The sequence below is a fragment of the Nymphaea colorata genome, chromosome 10, assembly GCF_008831285.2.
Source record: "Nymphaea colorata isolate Beijing-Zhang1983 chromosome 10, ASM883128v2, whole genome shotgun sequence".
Taxonomy (NCBI): domain Eukaryota; kingdom Viridiplantae; phylum Streptophyta; class Magnoliopsida; order Nymphaeales; family Nymphaeaceae; genus Nymphaea; species Nymphaea colorata.
In genome coordinates, this window is record NC_045147.1 from 17,200,039 (window position 1) to 17,215,982 (window position 15,944).

The 15,944-nt window shown below is 41.1% G+C and overlaps 1 protein-coding gene across 1 annotated transcript; it reads right to left on the minus strand.

Moving 5' to 3' along the window:
- Positions 1-973: 973 nt before the first annotated feature.
- Positions 974-6,272, minus strand: LOC116262783 (nitrate reductase [NADH] 1-like). Its single transcript, XM_031642278.2, has 4 exons — positions 5,097-6,272; positions 4,744-4,884; positions 2,534-2,766; positions 974-2,449 (listed from the first exon to the last, which is right to left on the minus strand). The coding sequence occupies exons 1-4, from the start codon at positions 6,136-6,138 to the stop codon at positions 1,106-1,108; spliced, it is 2,760 nt and encodes a 919-aa protein (XP_031498138.1). The 5' UTR covers positions 6,139-6,272; the 3' UTR covers positions 974-1,105.
- Between the last annotated feature and the right edge of the window lie 9,672 nt (positions 6,273-15,944).

Below are 15,944 nucleotides of genomic sequence, written 5' to 3' on the forward strand. Positions count from 1 at the left end.
CAGCCGCTAATAGAAGTACCTCGAAAAGAGAAGGAAAGAAACAAGACTTAACAAATCGTCTTTCGGTCAAGAGATTAATTCATGCAGTATACACGTAGAGAAGGCGAAGTATATATCTTGTTAGTCTGAAAATACATATTCTACAAAAGACAACTTAAACTACAAAATTACGGAAATCATTTTAAAAGAATAAATAAAAATCACAGCTCACATAATTTTATTGAATCACAATTCACATAATGTTATAGTCTCCATGGGACCATAACAAAAAGTTCTCAGAGAGAATCATAAATTGTGTTGTAAAAAGCAATCTTTTGGACCAAATCAGCAGAGACTGCCATTCTATTCGGTGAATTCGACCAATTCACCATTCAGTTTAATAAATTGTGAACCAACTAAGAAATACTAAACCAATAAAATTTCTCAAGCAGCTTATGATCTAACTTTGAGAATACAAACGAGGAAATACACGCAACTCTACATACAAAAAATTGCAAACACTAATTGTTCCTTCGTGTATAAAACTTTATGAAGTGACCATTTCTTTTTAAAGTAAAAAAAGATAAACTTTTTTTAGATGAGAGGTTTAAGTAGTTGAAGTGTGGTAAAAGTAGGCTTTCTACTCTACGTAGACAATGCAAACGTCACCTCTTCTAAACTACATTCTTAACTTGGTTCATTTAAAGTTCATAGTTTTTTTTAAGGAGATTCTTTATCATGTGTGTTCTGCCTTTGCGTCAGAGAATGTTTCCTAGGGAGACTTGAAAAAGAAAAGGAGAGATTATTGACGATGGAGGACGTTTGATTTGGGGAACATGCACGTTCCTAGAACGCTTTGTTCTGCAAACATGGATGCAAATACAAGACAAATTGTGTCCTGCGCAACACCATGGAATGGACACGCAGCCCGTCCCAGGGCCACGTTTGTTCTTGTCCACGTATGAGTTCTTGCCTTTGCAAATTGGAGAATCAATTAACTAATAAAGCCTTCTTTTTCCTCTTCATAATTTATCCTACAGGCCCTGGACAACGAAGAAGAGAATGCAAAGACGAGGAAGAAGAGAGAAGAAGAAGAAAAGGCGAGGATGCACATGTATATTCTGCGTCAGAACTGCAAGCACGAGTCCTTGACATCATAGCCAAGCTTCACAAGGTTAGGCAACACAGCGAGCTCGAGCATGGCGGGCGGCCCGCACACCAGAGCCAGCGTCTCCGGCGTCGACCCCTCCGGAATATTCCCCCTGAGCACCTCCTCCGTCACGTGACCGACGCTGTAATCCCAGTCATCTCTCCCGCACTGGCTCACCACGTACCACACCTTCAGGCGCGTCGGGTGCTGCCGAGCCCACCCGTCCAGCTCCTCCCTCAGAAGTATGCCCTCCTCCGATCGGTTTGCGTAGACGAGGTGCATTTGGGTCTCGTCCGATGGGTCGCTCAGAACGGCCTGGATGACTTGGTATATGGGCGTGATTCCGGTGCCGCCGGCGATCATGGCCAGCCTCTTGGCGTGCCGGCGCTTGCCTTGGCCGAGCTTGAAGCTGCCCCGGCCGGCGTACTCGATGTGCCCCACCGGCCCCTTGATGTCCACCGTCGAGCCCAGGGGGAGCGAGTCGAGGTGCTGGGACATGAGCCCACCTTTGGGGAAGGTGGGGTTCACGCCCTTGTAGTAGACCCTTACCAGTAGGTCAAAGTGACCCACCTGGTCCACCGGGCTCACCGGCGTGTAGGCTCGGATGCAAAGCTTCCCGTCGATGGTCGCGCTCACCATGATGTGCTTCCCCACGGGGAGCCCCAAAACTTGGTCCGTGGACGGGAGCTCGAATCGGAAGACACGGACGTCCGGCGATATCGCCGTCTTCGAGACGAGCCGGCAGGGAATCTTCTCGCGCGGCACGAGCGCCGCCGGCCGGGAAGGCGCAGCAGTCTCGTTGATGGTGGACAGGTGTAAGAGGTTGAACGCGCCGTGGACCGAAGTGTTGGGGGAACTGCTGGCCGAGGCGGAAGAGCTGTAGCCGGTAGGGAGGAGCTCGCCGATCCGGTACGCGTCGAGCATCGCCTTCGCCTTGTCCGAGTGGATGGCGTCGAACTCGTCCGTGCAGTCCGCGCCGGCGTTGATTAGAATGCTATCGGCGCCGCCGGGGTGGTCCTTGAGGAATGCGGTGCAGTCGTACACGTGGTCGTGGATGACGATCCACGCCGACTCCTCGGTGCAGTGCCTCTTGACCTCGGACATGGTGAACTTCTTGGCGGAGGTGTTCATGAAGGGAGTGGAGACGCTCTTCTTCATGGCCTGCGCCGCCTCCGACATCTCCAGGTGCTTCTGGCGAGCCATCCAACCGCCGGACTGGTTGCCCGGCAAAGTCGGGTGCTCGAACACCAGCCCCACCTCTCCCCTGTGCGGCTTGCATACGTTGATCTTCACCCTGAACCAGCAATTGTTCATCATCCCCTGTTCACATCACCACACACAGCGCAACTCGTCAAGCCTCTCGGTTCTCACCATGAAGGAACCGGAGTTGAAGAGGATTCTCACCATGAGGTTCCAGATGAGCTTCTCAGGCTGGGTGTTGTGGGTTTGGTCCCAAGCCCTGACGGCGATCTCCTTGGCGCCCAGCAGCTGGAGGACCTCGACGTCGAGGGACCAGAAGCACCAGCACCAGTACTTCCCGTACTTGTTGGGCTTCTCCGGGCGGTTGAGATTGCAGACGAGCCATGTCTCGCCGCCGTCCAACGTCACCTCCACCCGCGTCACCTTCTTCCCTCCGCCTGCTCAAAGCACAAACGAATAAATTTGCAGCAATCTTCTCTGGTCCGTCTATTAATGTCAGTGATTCGCATAAATTATAACGATCAAGTAATACGAAGTCTGAACACGTATCAAACACATTTCTTGGGCTCAATTAATTGGGGGACCGAATTGAGCTGCTGTCCGCCTGCACCATCCATGTCATTTTCTCTGGACACATGATCCAGATTCACTTGTATTCTGTTTGCGTCGAAAAGCAAGCATGTATCACGGGCGACAAAAAAAGCGCCATTTCCGTCACGCTCCCTGCCCCTTCTCTTTCTCAAGTGTTACAAACGAATGGTCCTAACTAAGCATCATCATGTCTACGCACTGAAATTCAACTATTTATTAAATATTTTAAAAACTTTTTTTTAAATATTTGGTCCCGGCAGCCGTTTCCAGCTTCTCAAATTCAACTATTTATTAAATATTTTTAAAACTTTTTTTTTTAATTTTGCTAATTTTTAATATTTTTCTTTTTTCAGATTTATATAACTTTTAAAAAAATGTATTTTCGAATCCAATTTCTAGTAGCTATAGCTATGATAAGTCTAGTAGATTGGTGGGTTTAAACCGGAGACGGTGAGTACCATCCTATTGGTTTATAGCAGTAATAAAAAGATCTGGTATCGATTAGTAATAGGATTTGAACTTGGTTTATAGTTCTAGGAGACATTTGAAACTGATTAGGCCAGAAGTTCTGCACTTTTGCATTATCCAAATTTGACTCCCAATCTGAACCGAGCTCATCAATTCTTATTAGATGGATCCACAACAACTAGCTGGTACATCCGCTTCAAGTTCAGTTGAATTAATAGAATGTACGATTTAGATACCACCTGACCATTGTTTCTTTTAAACAATTCAAACACCAACTGAGTCACATGGGTGTAGGCACAACAAAGGGGGTACGAATAATTTTGGAAGATATAAGTACCTATATATAATATGTATATAAACAAAATCCTTATAAAAAATTGCTATTTTCTTAAAAAAGATAATTTAATGCATTTTGAATAAAGTATATCAAATCTCACAAAAATCATTTTGGATACTGCCTAAAAATTAAAATTCTAATATAATTTCAGTATATATATATATATATATATATATATATTCAGTGAATTTTTAGATCCGATTTATGCATAAATTCGGGATTTATAAGAGTACAAATTCTATTCATAAACAATTAAAACATGATTCGATGTTATTATACTTTAAAATCGACAATTTTAGATTGGCTAAAGATTAAAAAAAAGGAGGTGCTCGTTATAAAATTCAATTGGTCTAATACTATTTTTTTTTTAAATTTAATCAGATCCGAACACTCGGTTAGACTTAGTTACTTATATAATATCTTATTATTTACGTAAAACAATTATTTATTTATGTATAGATAAGAGATGTCCACGGATTGCTCGAAGGCGAGGCGCAACCACGTGCCCGACACTGTTACCACATTTTGTACTGCGCGAAGTTTCTAATAGTCCCAAAATAAGGCGTAACATTATCAAAAGAGGCTAAAATTTTCGGAAAGGACATCTCGGAGCCGCAGCCTTTTCTCTGAAACCAGAGAAGAAAAGAATTTCCAGATTATTTCATGGTTCATTGGCCCTCGTTTTAAAGAAAACTATGTATTTAATTAATTTACTATGCCTGACCGGCAAGTCAAAACAATTCTCTCATATTTTATGCGACACCAAATTCAACTTCCCAGTTCCCTCCTATGGATGCGTGGACCTCCCACCCGCTTCAGCAAAAAGAAAAAGGTAACAAGCGAAACGTTATTTCCCTTGCCAAGAGGTGCTTATGTATATATAAAAAAAGGGAATTGGACCTGATAAGAAATTTCGTGCGATTAAATTAATTACGTCATGCTGTTACTAAAGTGGGGCTGAGGCTGGCGGACGATACAAAGCGAGAGACGAAAAGGAGGGGGCGGCGATTCCCCTTACCGGAATATGCGTATCCTCTCAAGGTATACGGCTTCTGCGTTGTCGACGAATCGATGGGCAGCACATCGTCGTGGCCGGGCGTCGTGATCGCCGAGTTGATGTTCAGCTCGTTGATGATGTGCTCCGGCTTGTACCACCACCCTATCATCATAATCCAACAAAAGAAACAAATCATTTCCACAATTATGTTCATTTAGATATTATCTGATCGCGTTGGTTTAATCTCTCTCGAGAATGTAAATTTTCGCTGTAAATGATTTAAAAGTAGGAAGGAGGAATGGTTTGTTTTCTAATGGCGGAATCATGGTGACTCGGTGAGGTAGGGGATGACTGATCAGGGCTCGCCAGCTTACCTTTGGAGTCAGCGAGCTCGGCGTCAACGTGGGAGGGGAGAACCCGGTTGTCCTTGTAATGGTAGTAGTTGTCCGACTCGACCGGGGTGACCATGATGCGGCGGAGCCACTTCACCATCCGGCCGCCGATGAAGCCTGGGATGATCATCCGCACCGGAAAGCCGTGGTCCGGCATGAGCTTCTCGCCGTTCTGCATGTACGCCAGGATGATGTCATTGGAGGGGTCCATGGCTATACTCCTCTGGATGCTGGTGCCGTACTTGGACCCGCCGCCGCCGGGCAGGTCCTCCGCCCCCTCGAAGCAGACGTTGAGCGCGCCCCTGCGGCTGCTGAGGATGCCGCACCGAGTGAGGACGTCGCAGAGCCTGGCGCCGCGCCAGACGCTGGTGGAGACGCCGGCGGCTCCCCAGTTGAAGCCGATGGTCTGCTTCACCATGTTCTGCTCCTTGCGCCGGTTGCCGGCGCACACAAGCGTCACGGGGAGCTCCCGGGCGGGGAACTCCTCCACCAGCTGCTTCATGGTGAGCTTCGCCGGCCGCCGCACGAGGCCGCACACCTCGACCGTCCAGTCGTCCCAGCTGGTCCTCGGCACCGCGCCATGGTTGCGGACGTAGTGCAGCGGGGCGGGCGTGATGAAGCCGTGGTGCATGAGGCGGCCCAGCGGCGGCTCGCAGTTGAACGGGTGCTTGCCGGTCAGCCGCACCAAGGTGGGGTTCCGGGGGATCCAGTCGTCCGACGTTCCCTGGTCCCTCGGGTCTAGTACCGGTGGTGGCAACGGGTCGGCGGCGGGTGAGGGCAACCGCCATCCTTCTTCCACCACCGCCTCCTCCTCCTCACTGTCCGTCTCTGGCTGCTCTGCCTTGTTTGGTGGCTGGCAGGATGGGGAAAAGGAGGACATGGCGAGGAGATCGGCGTTGAGAACGAGCGAAGGAGGGTCTGTCCGGCCGTTGGGCTGCGGTCGGCTGAGTTTCAAGGCTCTGCGGCCGGTGGGTCTTCCGCTCTCTAGGGAGTCGAAACGCCGGTTTTCTACCCGGGTCGCCATGTGCTACCTCTATGTGAGAGAGATTGCCTCCGAGAAACAGGAAAGATTGCCTCTGAGAGACGGGAAGGGTCGGGGCTATGGCCTTAATAAGAGCTTCAGAAGAGAGAGAGGGAGAGACAGGGTTTGGTGACGTCTGGTGGCTGTTTGTGTATGCGATTCTGGATCCTGGAGAAGACGTAATGGAAAAAGGAAAAATTCCTTGTAATTTTCCGGAAAAGTTTTTCTCTCGAGGGTCCCGCTTTTTGCCTGGTGCGATATTTATGACGGTCTCAACTCTTTTCTTTCATAAGCAAAAAACTTATGCAAACCTAAGGTCATTCCTGAAGTTTCAACAATTTAAAGATCATGGGCCACGAAGCGATTGTTTCCTTTTCATAAAGTTTTGCTTTTATGAAGGAGATCTTGAGAAATATTAAATAAATCGCCAGATACCAATGGTTATTAAAAAAGTTAATAATGTTACTATAGTCAACCACAAAAAAGGTGATATTACAAAATTGTCACGAATTTCTTGGAGTATAACTTCATGATAAAGTTGTCATGGATCTCATCAACGAAGTTTCATGCTGTTCTTAATCACAGAACACAATTTTTTTTCCCCCCTACAATGCCTGTTTGGGGTTTTGGCTGCAACATAGTTGTCTTTCTGACATATATTCACCTCTTTTCCCAAGAAAGTTTTTCCTTGGAAAGTTAAAACACTCTACCTCTTAGATTCCACCTTTTTTTTTTTTTCCAAGGGTCATGAAATTTTCACCTTGGAATGTTAGACCCAGATGAGAATATGAGATCGTCAACCTTGTGAGGCTCATCAAAATGAACAAGGACAAGAATTTAATGCTGCGGGCTTATGATCAATAGTCCAACAACTTGTACCAACCTTTCGCAGTCCCAAGATGCAGATGAATCGAAAACAGGCGATCTGAAAGCTCTTCCAAACGGCAAGTTTCAGGTCAACTCTCTTACCATTAAAAACATAAGTCTCTTCATCGTTCAAACATGATTCTTTCTTCTCAAAATAGGAGAAAGAATATTAATAGGGCAGAATTGTTGGGATTTGCCTTCATCAATCAAATGGTTCTTTTCATTTAATCAGATACCAAGGAGTCGTAAGAGAGAAATGTATACTCTCGATCGAGTCACTACTGCATTATAAGTAGCAAGGCGCATGCGTCTGTGTTTTTACTGTTGGTAGTGGAATTATGTTTCTTATAAACGGCCAATGTAAGCAACACCATTTCTTACATTTAGATTATCTTTTGCCTGCAGAGGCGCTTTTCAAGTCGCATCAGTTAGCAAAATTTAATTATAATGCCTCAAAAGGATTCAGGACAGTGACTTCCATGAACTTGGCAACCAAAAATATTCAAGTGGTAGTAGGCAGCATCACCTAAAGAGAAAAATTTGTGCATAAAGGATAAAGTTACTCAAAATAAGGGAAGGAATGCATTCCAAAAGAAATTATTGCTGAATGAAAATAATTCACATTGTAGAAAATGACACTTAAGATTTAAGGATTGCATTTGATGTAGATGTAATAAATATAAATAATTAAAAAGAAAAAATTTCTCCTAGTGATATAAAAGATGAAGAGAGAGAGAGAGAGATCTTATGTATATTACACAAACCTTATCCTAAGGTACTCCAAACATTAAATTGTTTTGCCATTGTCTAATATTTGTGCATGGCATGGAACGTAGGATTGTTTGGCATGGAACTAAGCTTTGTTGATGTAAATCTTCATTAATCAAAGTTTGCATATAAATCATTTAATATGATAATGCATGTAGGTCTTACTTTGGTGTTGGGACTGGTGAAGGCAAAGAAAAATAAGTAAATCTGAACAATTAAAGAAAATGGCAATCAACATGTTCCTTTTACAAGTTCTAGGTTGGCAAGCAATAGTGGATGACAGAAGACAAATTGCCAAATATATTACAACATTTCTAAAGGTACTGATTGTCAAAAATGTGAAGTTCAAACGAGAATTGTTTAATTTTGTGACAAAGTTACTTTTGCTGGGTTTTCCTTCTGGAATTAAACTCCACCTAGAAATCTCATTCATTGATATCAGGTAAGAAAAAATTATGATCAAGAACCAAATAGATACGTTTTAACCGATGCCTTAAAAGATAAATTTTAAAACTGGCTTTGAAGGTTGAGAAGTGGTCTTACCATGTTGAACATATATTTATAAATCTTAATCCCTTCTTGCTCATGTAATTAGTTTTATAATTCATGATTCATAAGTTCAAGGAATTTCAGTAGTCTTATGAGTTAGTCAAACCTACAAGTGTTGCATTAATTCAGCAATTAAAAGCAGTAAATCACTTTAATAGATTCAAATGTTTGTAGGCACGGATTAGAACCACCAATGAATTCCTTGAGGTTATATTGTTTGAGAATATTTTGGAAAATTATATTCCCACATCAAATAATTTTCACATAACAAAGGAATGTTGACTCGAGATTATGAAGACTAATTGCAGGTATGTAGTTCCTTCAATTAGTAAGCATATGGCTTAGATGTTCATGTTGCTCTATGCAAATAACTTGCTCTTGCTTCAATAAGACTTCTCCCAAATCCATATGTACTTTAAGAAGAAGGTAGGAAGTGTTTGGGGACGGTTTAGTTATGCAACTAGATGATGTGAAATCTGTTTTGGTTTCTTTTTATCTATCCTTTTCTAAAGTAGATAGATTGGATGTGAGATTTGATTGAAGAAAAGGGACTTCGCCTACTAAATATGAGAGTTCCTCTTAGTTGCAAAAAGAACTTTAAGACAAACATTTGCCTTATGTTGATTGTCCTTGTTCGATTAAACATCTTCTTGCCCATTCCTGCCTTATTTTTTGAAACCAAATTTGCCTTTCTATTATGGAAAGTTGTGTTGGTATTAGAGGGAAGAATAAAGTTAATTTGGTTAATCTTGTTATTACTTGGCCACATTAGTTCATCACAAAAGATTCATCATTAGCTAACTTAGTTCATGACAAATATTCTTATAGGCACAATTTCTTGACAATTAAAACAAAGTTTAAGCTTTCCCACATTTGGAAAGACATCTTATTGGCTTTGGAGATGTATATCTAATAAAGTCAAACAAATGATTAAAAATGTCAAGCACTTGCTTCTAGACAGATGAATATGCGAATCAAATTATCAAATTGTTTTACTATTTGGAAAACTATTAACTAAACTTTATTTTATTCTAAACCTCATATACATTATTTTGAGAATTTAATTGAACACTTACAAGAAATTAAGTACAATTGTCAGTGTTTTTTTATTGAGAGGTGACGATATAGGAGGTCTCATCTAGGATATTGCTTGAATGAGAGCTACTCTTAAAAATTGGAGAAAGTATATATGAAAATCCCAAGGGGAATTGCTTGTCTACTTGGTTTGTCAAGGCATTGTTATCACTGACTCTAGACTACAAGGATGGCCTGTGGGTGAGTCTTGTTTCTAAATGTCTTGTATATGAGGCGGAGAATAAAGACCATGCTCACCAATTAAAACTTGGAAAGTTAATCGTGCCAAGTTTGGTAAAAGAAAGATTATTCCTTCTTACTTTTAAAGAAATAGATGTCTAAATTTTACGTTCTATCCATCGATGTTACACCTCAGAAGTTTAGTCTTGTATCGAAGATTGTGAGGGATCTTCAATGGCTTATAAAAGGAGACCATTAATGAGTTGATTGTCTTTGTTCCTAGCCTTTTCGAGGGCTGAAACCAAAATTGTTAGGTGAGATCCGTCGAACCAAGGGCCCGAGCCGAGGAGTGGGTTGAGATGTTACAATCGATCTCTTTAATTGAAAAATTTGGTAGTGGAGAAACAAGGCAGTTCATGATGGTAGCACTATCTTCTTATATCATTTTGAAGGGGATATTTGGTATTTGGACTGAGAGTGGTGTCAAAATATACATATATTGGTATTTTGATATTTTTGTGTCGCTTGATTCAAATATAGAATAATAGTAGATCCATAGACATGAGATTAACGTTTTAGGTGAAATTCACATTTCCTCCTTTTTGTAGAGTTTATCGTCCATGAGTTGTTATTACTCTTTTTAGATTTGCCAAAAGTGGTAGACCCAAAAAAGAAGAGGAGGGAAGCAGGTTTAAGTTGCCAACATTAACTTTACTTGGATCATAAACCAAATTGCTTTTATTTTTGACTTACTGGTCACTACAAGATGAAATTTATTTTTCATGTTTTGTACAGCATCATCAAAAGGTTTACTAAGTACCACCAATCCATACATTAACTACATTGACATCAAACAAGATAGTTGTGACAAGGAAGAGATCAAAAGTTTTTTGAACTCTTTCGATCAGTGGTGGAGCCAGAAATTTTTTGGAATGAGTCATTATTTTAGAAATTTTCATTCTTAAGGGGCATTGGCATATATAAATAAGAAAATATTTAAAGACACATGTATGAAGATAAACAAAAAAATTGTAAGACTGGTGTGGGCAAGTGCCCACACCAGCCAATATATGGCTCCACCACTGCTTCCAATATTCCTTGATTCAATGAACTAGAAGTTCTTTTGCTAAATATCTAGATAGTGGACCCCCTTATCAAATGCCCAAGGACTTTCCAACTATTTTTAGTTGCCCCTGCTCCCCCAACCCTAGTGTAATTATATATGTATGAAGATGTTGTTATGGGATTCAAAACGTGTCGGGCCATGAAATATTAGGTACAACAAAGAATTAGATAAACACCTTTACTTTACCTTTCCATGAGCTTGGGATAAAGGGTTGTAGCTCACTGGGCAGCAAGGTGGTCCACTTCAGTTCAGATTCAATGGTCATTGTCGCCACCCAGTGTTTCTCATCCTCTGAATTGTAAAAGGTCCTGACGTAAGCTTTGCAAACCCTGGGGGATGATGCGCACAGTGGAGAGGCAGTTGACTCTCTTCGAGGCGGTAGAGTTGAACCACTCTGAAAAAAAAAAAAATCCAAGTGTGGATCAAGCCATTAGAAGCTTGATATTTGAAATGATAAATAAAATAGAAAAACTGCATGGATATCCAAGCCATTAATCTTTCTTCCATTTTCAAAAGTTAAAAAATGTAGGTATAGATGGAAAACTAAAGTAAAAAGTATATTCCACTTATCAATCTGATTGATTCCAGCTTGCTGTGACTTTTACGTTCCCCCTACAAGAAGCTAGGAATCAGAAGTACACTGATGGTATGAAATGAATGAGTATATGACAAGCTACTTTATTGTGTAAAATGCTATATATCTACGTGTCATCCAATATCACATATTGGACAATATCAAAGGTAAATGTTGAATATAGCTATCTATGACATGATTGTGGTGGCTCAAACCTAAATGGTCCACCACTTGGATCTTTACTCGTCTTGTAGTTACCCTCGCTTTCTACTCCCACAAAATAGTAACACTACATGGTAGGGAATTAATACTGTGGAGAGCTGTACTGCAAATATGGTGCAAGTGGAAGAATTTTTCCTGCAAACTCAAACACTTGTCCGTGGAAATTGCATTAATGTAAAAGATTGGCTGATGAGAGTGAAGGTGCCAAACTTTTATAATCGAATGTGAGGTAGCATCTCCATTGCCATCATGATCTAATAAGGTTCTTCTTGAATCTAACCGTTTGATTCCAGAAAGAAAGTTACAGATAGAAACTCAGGGTTTTGTATTGAGATCACTCACGAGATGAAGAAAAACTAAGCCACATGACAGTGATCACCTCGCTGATCATGTGAGCTCATGATCATGACGTATGTGTTCAAAATGGCCCAACCAAGCCTCCAATGGCCAAATGGACCACCTCCGTAATTGGTGCTTTTCTGGACCACGAAGTCCCACCCACCCTTGTCCTTCATCTGGTAAAACTAAGCTGTAAGAACTCCCAGTTGCAAGAATTTCAACCAACTAACAGGAAAACCGGAACTCGTGGACCAAGAGCAGAGCCAGAAAATTTTGGCTAAGAGGTGCTGATTTTAAAATTTTGAGGGACATTAATATATAAATAAGGAAAAAATTACTCAGAAATATCAACATAAATTAAAATAGAAAAGTTTTTTGGGGGTCTGCATACCCTACACCTGCCTCCGGCCCTGCTTATGACCCATCCGAGCTTAAGGGCCTACCATATATGAGTATAAACTTTAATAAATGGAGGGGGTGTTGGAAACAAAAATGGGAATTCGCAAGTTTGGTTTCTGTCAAGATCGATAGCGAAAGCACCAGCTATCTCCTATGGAGATCTCCACTGGAAGCAGTCATGTTCTCCCGACACCTTCTGAATACGTAGACGGTCACCATTAAAAACTGTCACCGTTAATGGAAAAGAAGAATCGAATCATGTCTTTATATCATGGAAGAGAGCAGATCAGCAAGCTCTCTCACGGATTGAAGCTACTGTATGTGAGTCCACGCTCAGTAGAATCATTCGCATGGTGTCTGATCAGGAAGCTTGGATTGCGTTGCGGCAAGCATATGCTTGCTCCTCCAACATGCAAATCCTACGAATCAAAAAGGATCTCCAAAATATTAAAAGAACAACGAATCGATGGTGGATTATCTAACGGAGCTCAAATTTTTTGGCCGACTCCATTACTGCTGTCAATGACACTGTCAAGGATCAAGATCTGCTGCTGTTTACTTTAAATGGCCTCCTTGGTGCTTATCAAAGCTTTGTTACCACTGTCGTTGCTTTTAAATCGTGCCCTTCTGTTCAAAATTTGAATGTAAAACCTAATCGTAAAATTAAGGATCGTCTGTAACCGCTTTCCAAAAAATAGTGGACCTCTCCTCCATGGCGATGGTGAAAAATAGAGTCTAAGTGGATGTATGTTAATTTCCTACCGAACCATTATAATTTTTGTGTGATTTCTTTTGATTTCTGTACTAAATTCACAAGCAGATTTATATACAAGGACAAGAGACTTTATTAAATGGAGGGAGATTTGCACAAAAGTGTGCACGCAACTCGATCTGGTCATTAGGTGGTCTGATCAATGTCATCAGCCACTGTTCCTCCAAATCCTATTGGGTGGTGCAATGGATCCACCTTTAGATAGTGACATGTTCATTCTAAGTTGACTATAACTTTTATTTGTCAAGAACTTTAGAAAAAAAAATCTCTCTCTCTCTCTTTCTCTCTCTCTCTCTCTCTATATATATATATATATAATTGTCACAAATATCTTTTATGAATTTTAGAGGGCGAGATTTTTATGAGTTATAATACAATGAAGTTGAAAATCTTGACAATTTAAAAAGCATAGAGAATAAAAATCTTAAAATAAAATGCAAAAATAAAATGTAAAATAAGAAATGAGAAAAGAACGCACATTTTTCTTGGTTTTTGGCAATTTTTTTTTGTTTTCGTGCCTTTTTGAAAGATGGGTTTTTTTTTGCTAATCTATTTTTGACATGTAAAAAGGTTTTTCAAAAAAAAAAAAAATCTATGATACCGATATGTATATAATTGATAAGTAAGTAATCGTTAGATGCAAAAGGTGCCGTAAGGAATCAACTCCACTATTAATCTTTCCAAGACAAAAGATTGAATAACATCAATGAGAAAAAATTGTTAATCGAAACTAGATGAGTAATTTTTTTTTTTTTTTGCTTAAGAATCTTGTACCTAACAGTCAAGTACTTGCCAGTTTCTATATTATACGACTTTGCGAAAAACAGAGTGTAACTCCTGCTCTTCTACAGGGTCAAAAAAGTTTTAAACAAGTCACAAAACTTTGGCTCTCGGCCCTACCTTCGGACACCCTAACACCTCTGTCGGAGTCCATTGGAGCCACCTCATCTGTTCTAGCCATACGAGTGGATGAAACAGACCGGTCCTTCACACCTTTCACGTACAATGGCCACCACCCCGACGAGATCCATTAATTTGCTCTTCTTCTTCACACTCAACCATGCCACTTACCTTCTCTTCAACAGTCTCCTCCCTCCCTCCTGCAAAAGGTACGTACATACATAGATGCGTTAGCTCCCATGCGATGCACGGGGGAGTCTGGTACGACGAATCCAACCCGATCACCCACCCTGATGGATGCAGCACCATGAGACTTGATATGAACGCTACCTACAAAATCACAGTTTCATATTAAAAGACAAGTAGATGCAGATTTTTTTAAAAATTATGTCATGTAGAGTTTTACAGTATAGCGTTTTACAGAATTGCTTGTTCTCATGAGTTTAACCTGACAGATTTGTATCCTCATTATATAATTGATTATTAATTTCCAAGCTCGCATGTGGCCGTGTTTATAATTTATTGGCCAACAACCACTTTCTAAGATACCATTCTGGGCCCATAGACCGCATACCAACATGAATAATTGTTAATCTATTTGTTAATGGTTTGTTTTATCATTTCTATTTAGAACAAGATAAGAAGAAACGCGAGGTTCCGAACAACCTTTTTTGTTAGATACAAGCTTGGTTCTCATAAAAACTATGGCAACAAGTGCTTGCCGCTTAATTTAAGCCAATTATGATCTTCATTTGGTGGAAACGATGCCGCAACTCTTTAGAAAAAAAAATCTATGCTTCAAATTGCATGAGAACTTGATGACGAAAAACACAAACCCTTTTCACTAGGTCTGAAGTTTACTAACAGCTACTGAAAAACACCTGAAAAGACTCGGGTTAGCAATTTCACAAGTTTCAAGTGTTGTGTGTCTGTGTATATATATATATCGGGTTAGCAATTTCACAACTTTAAGTGTTGTGTGTATATATATATATATATTTGAAGTACTTTTTGATAAAAATCCAACCTTTTAAAGCCAGATTAATATTTATCAAATTTATTTCCTGCGGACGTTGGCATCCTTAAATCCTACTTGATCAGTAAGACCATGTCAATTTTCTATCTACAAAATCAGTCATACAAATTACCATTCTGTGCTACATTTAGAAAAAAAAAAAAAGATGTGCTAGATTCAGCTGTTTTTCATTAGTTACAATCTAGTTACTTTAAATATATGCAGTTGGCTTGAAAAGACTGGCCTGACAAGCAGAGAATTCCTAATATTTTAGTCATTATTGTGTGCCATGCACAACCATATATATTATCTTTTTGTTCACTGAATATCCCTCGCTCCCTCCTCTCTTCAGAGTAAGGAAAAGATGGAGAAATGGGGTCAGCTACCAGGCAGGAAAAATCGAAGGCGGCCGTGCAGAAAGCAAAACAACTCAATTGGGGAGCGGTGGGGGCAGCGAGAGAGAGCGGCGGGTAAGAGAGAGATGCAAGTTGGCCAATAATATAATCTCAACCACAAGCCGGAAGGGGTGGCTCGTCGATTCAGTGAAGAGCCATCGTACTCTCCTCAGCTGTGGCCGTTCCATGCGCAGGAGGGCCAACTTGGAAAAACAAGAACTAAAGAAAGAAAGATTTGGAAGAAGAAAATAAATGAAAATTGTGTGGTGGAAATGGAAGCGAAAGAAGGTGCCCGACCGACCGCTTGCTGTGTAAACCTAGTTACTTTGAAAGAGACGTGGTGTACGAGCGTTCTTCTTCTTTCTTCTGTACTGCGGAAAAAGATAAAGAGAGGAGGTAGCTAGCGGAGCAGGTGGGCAATCTAGACAACTGACCGAAATCGAGGAACATGCATCGTCACGTACGCCAAGTTGCCTGCCGATCGAGCCCCACTTTCTGGTTCATCTTTTTCCATGATTCTTCACGGATCGTCATACATCCTTGTTGAAAAGCTAAGCTGACGACATGACGCAACGAGAACCTCCCAAAGGAATGATCCCATCATGACGAGAACAGTGATAATGATCGGT

Excerpts from the sequence above, each read along its gene's own strand:
- LOC116262783 (XM_031642278.2), bottom strand. The coding sequence starts at position 6,138 with ATGGCGACCCGGGTAGAAAACCGGCGTTTCGACTCCCTAGAGAGCGGA. Across the intron at positions 4,885-5,096 it reads CGAGCTCGCTGACTCCAAAG|GGTGGTGGTACAAGCCGGAG; the intron begins GTAAGCTGGCGA and ends TTATGATGATAG. Across the intron at positions 2,450-2,533 it reads AGCTCATCTGGAACCTCATG|GGGATGATGAACAATTGCTG; the intron begins GTGAGAATCCTC and ends TGATGTGAACAG.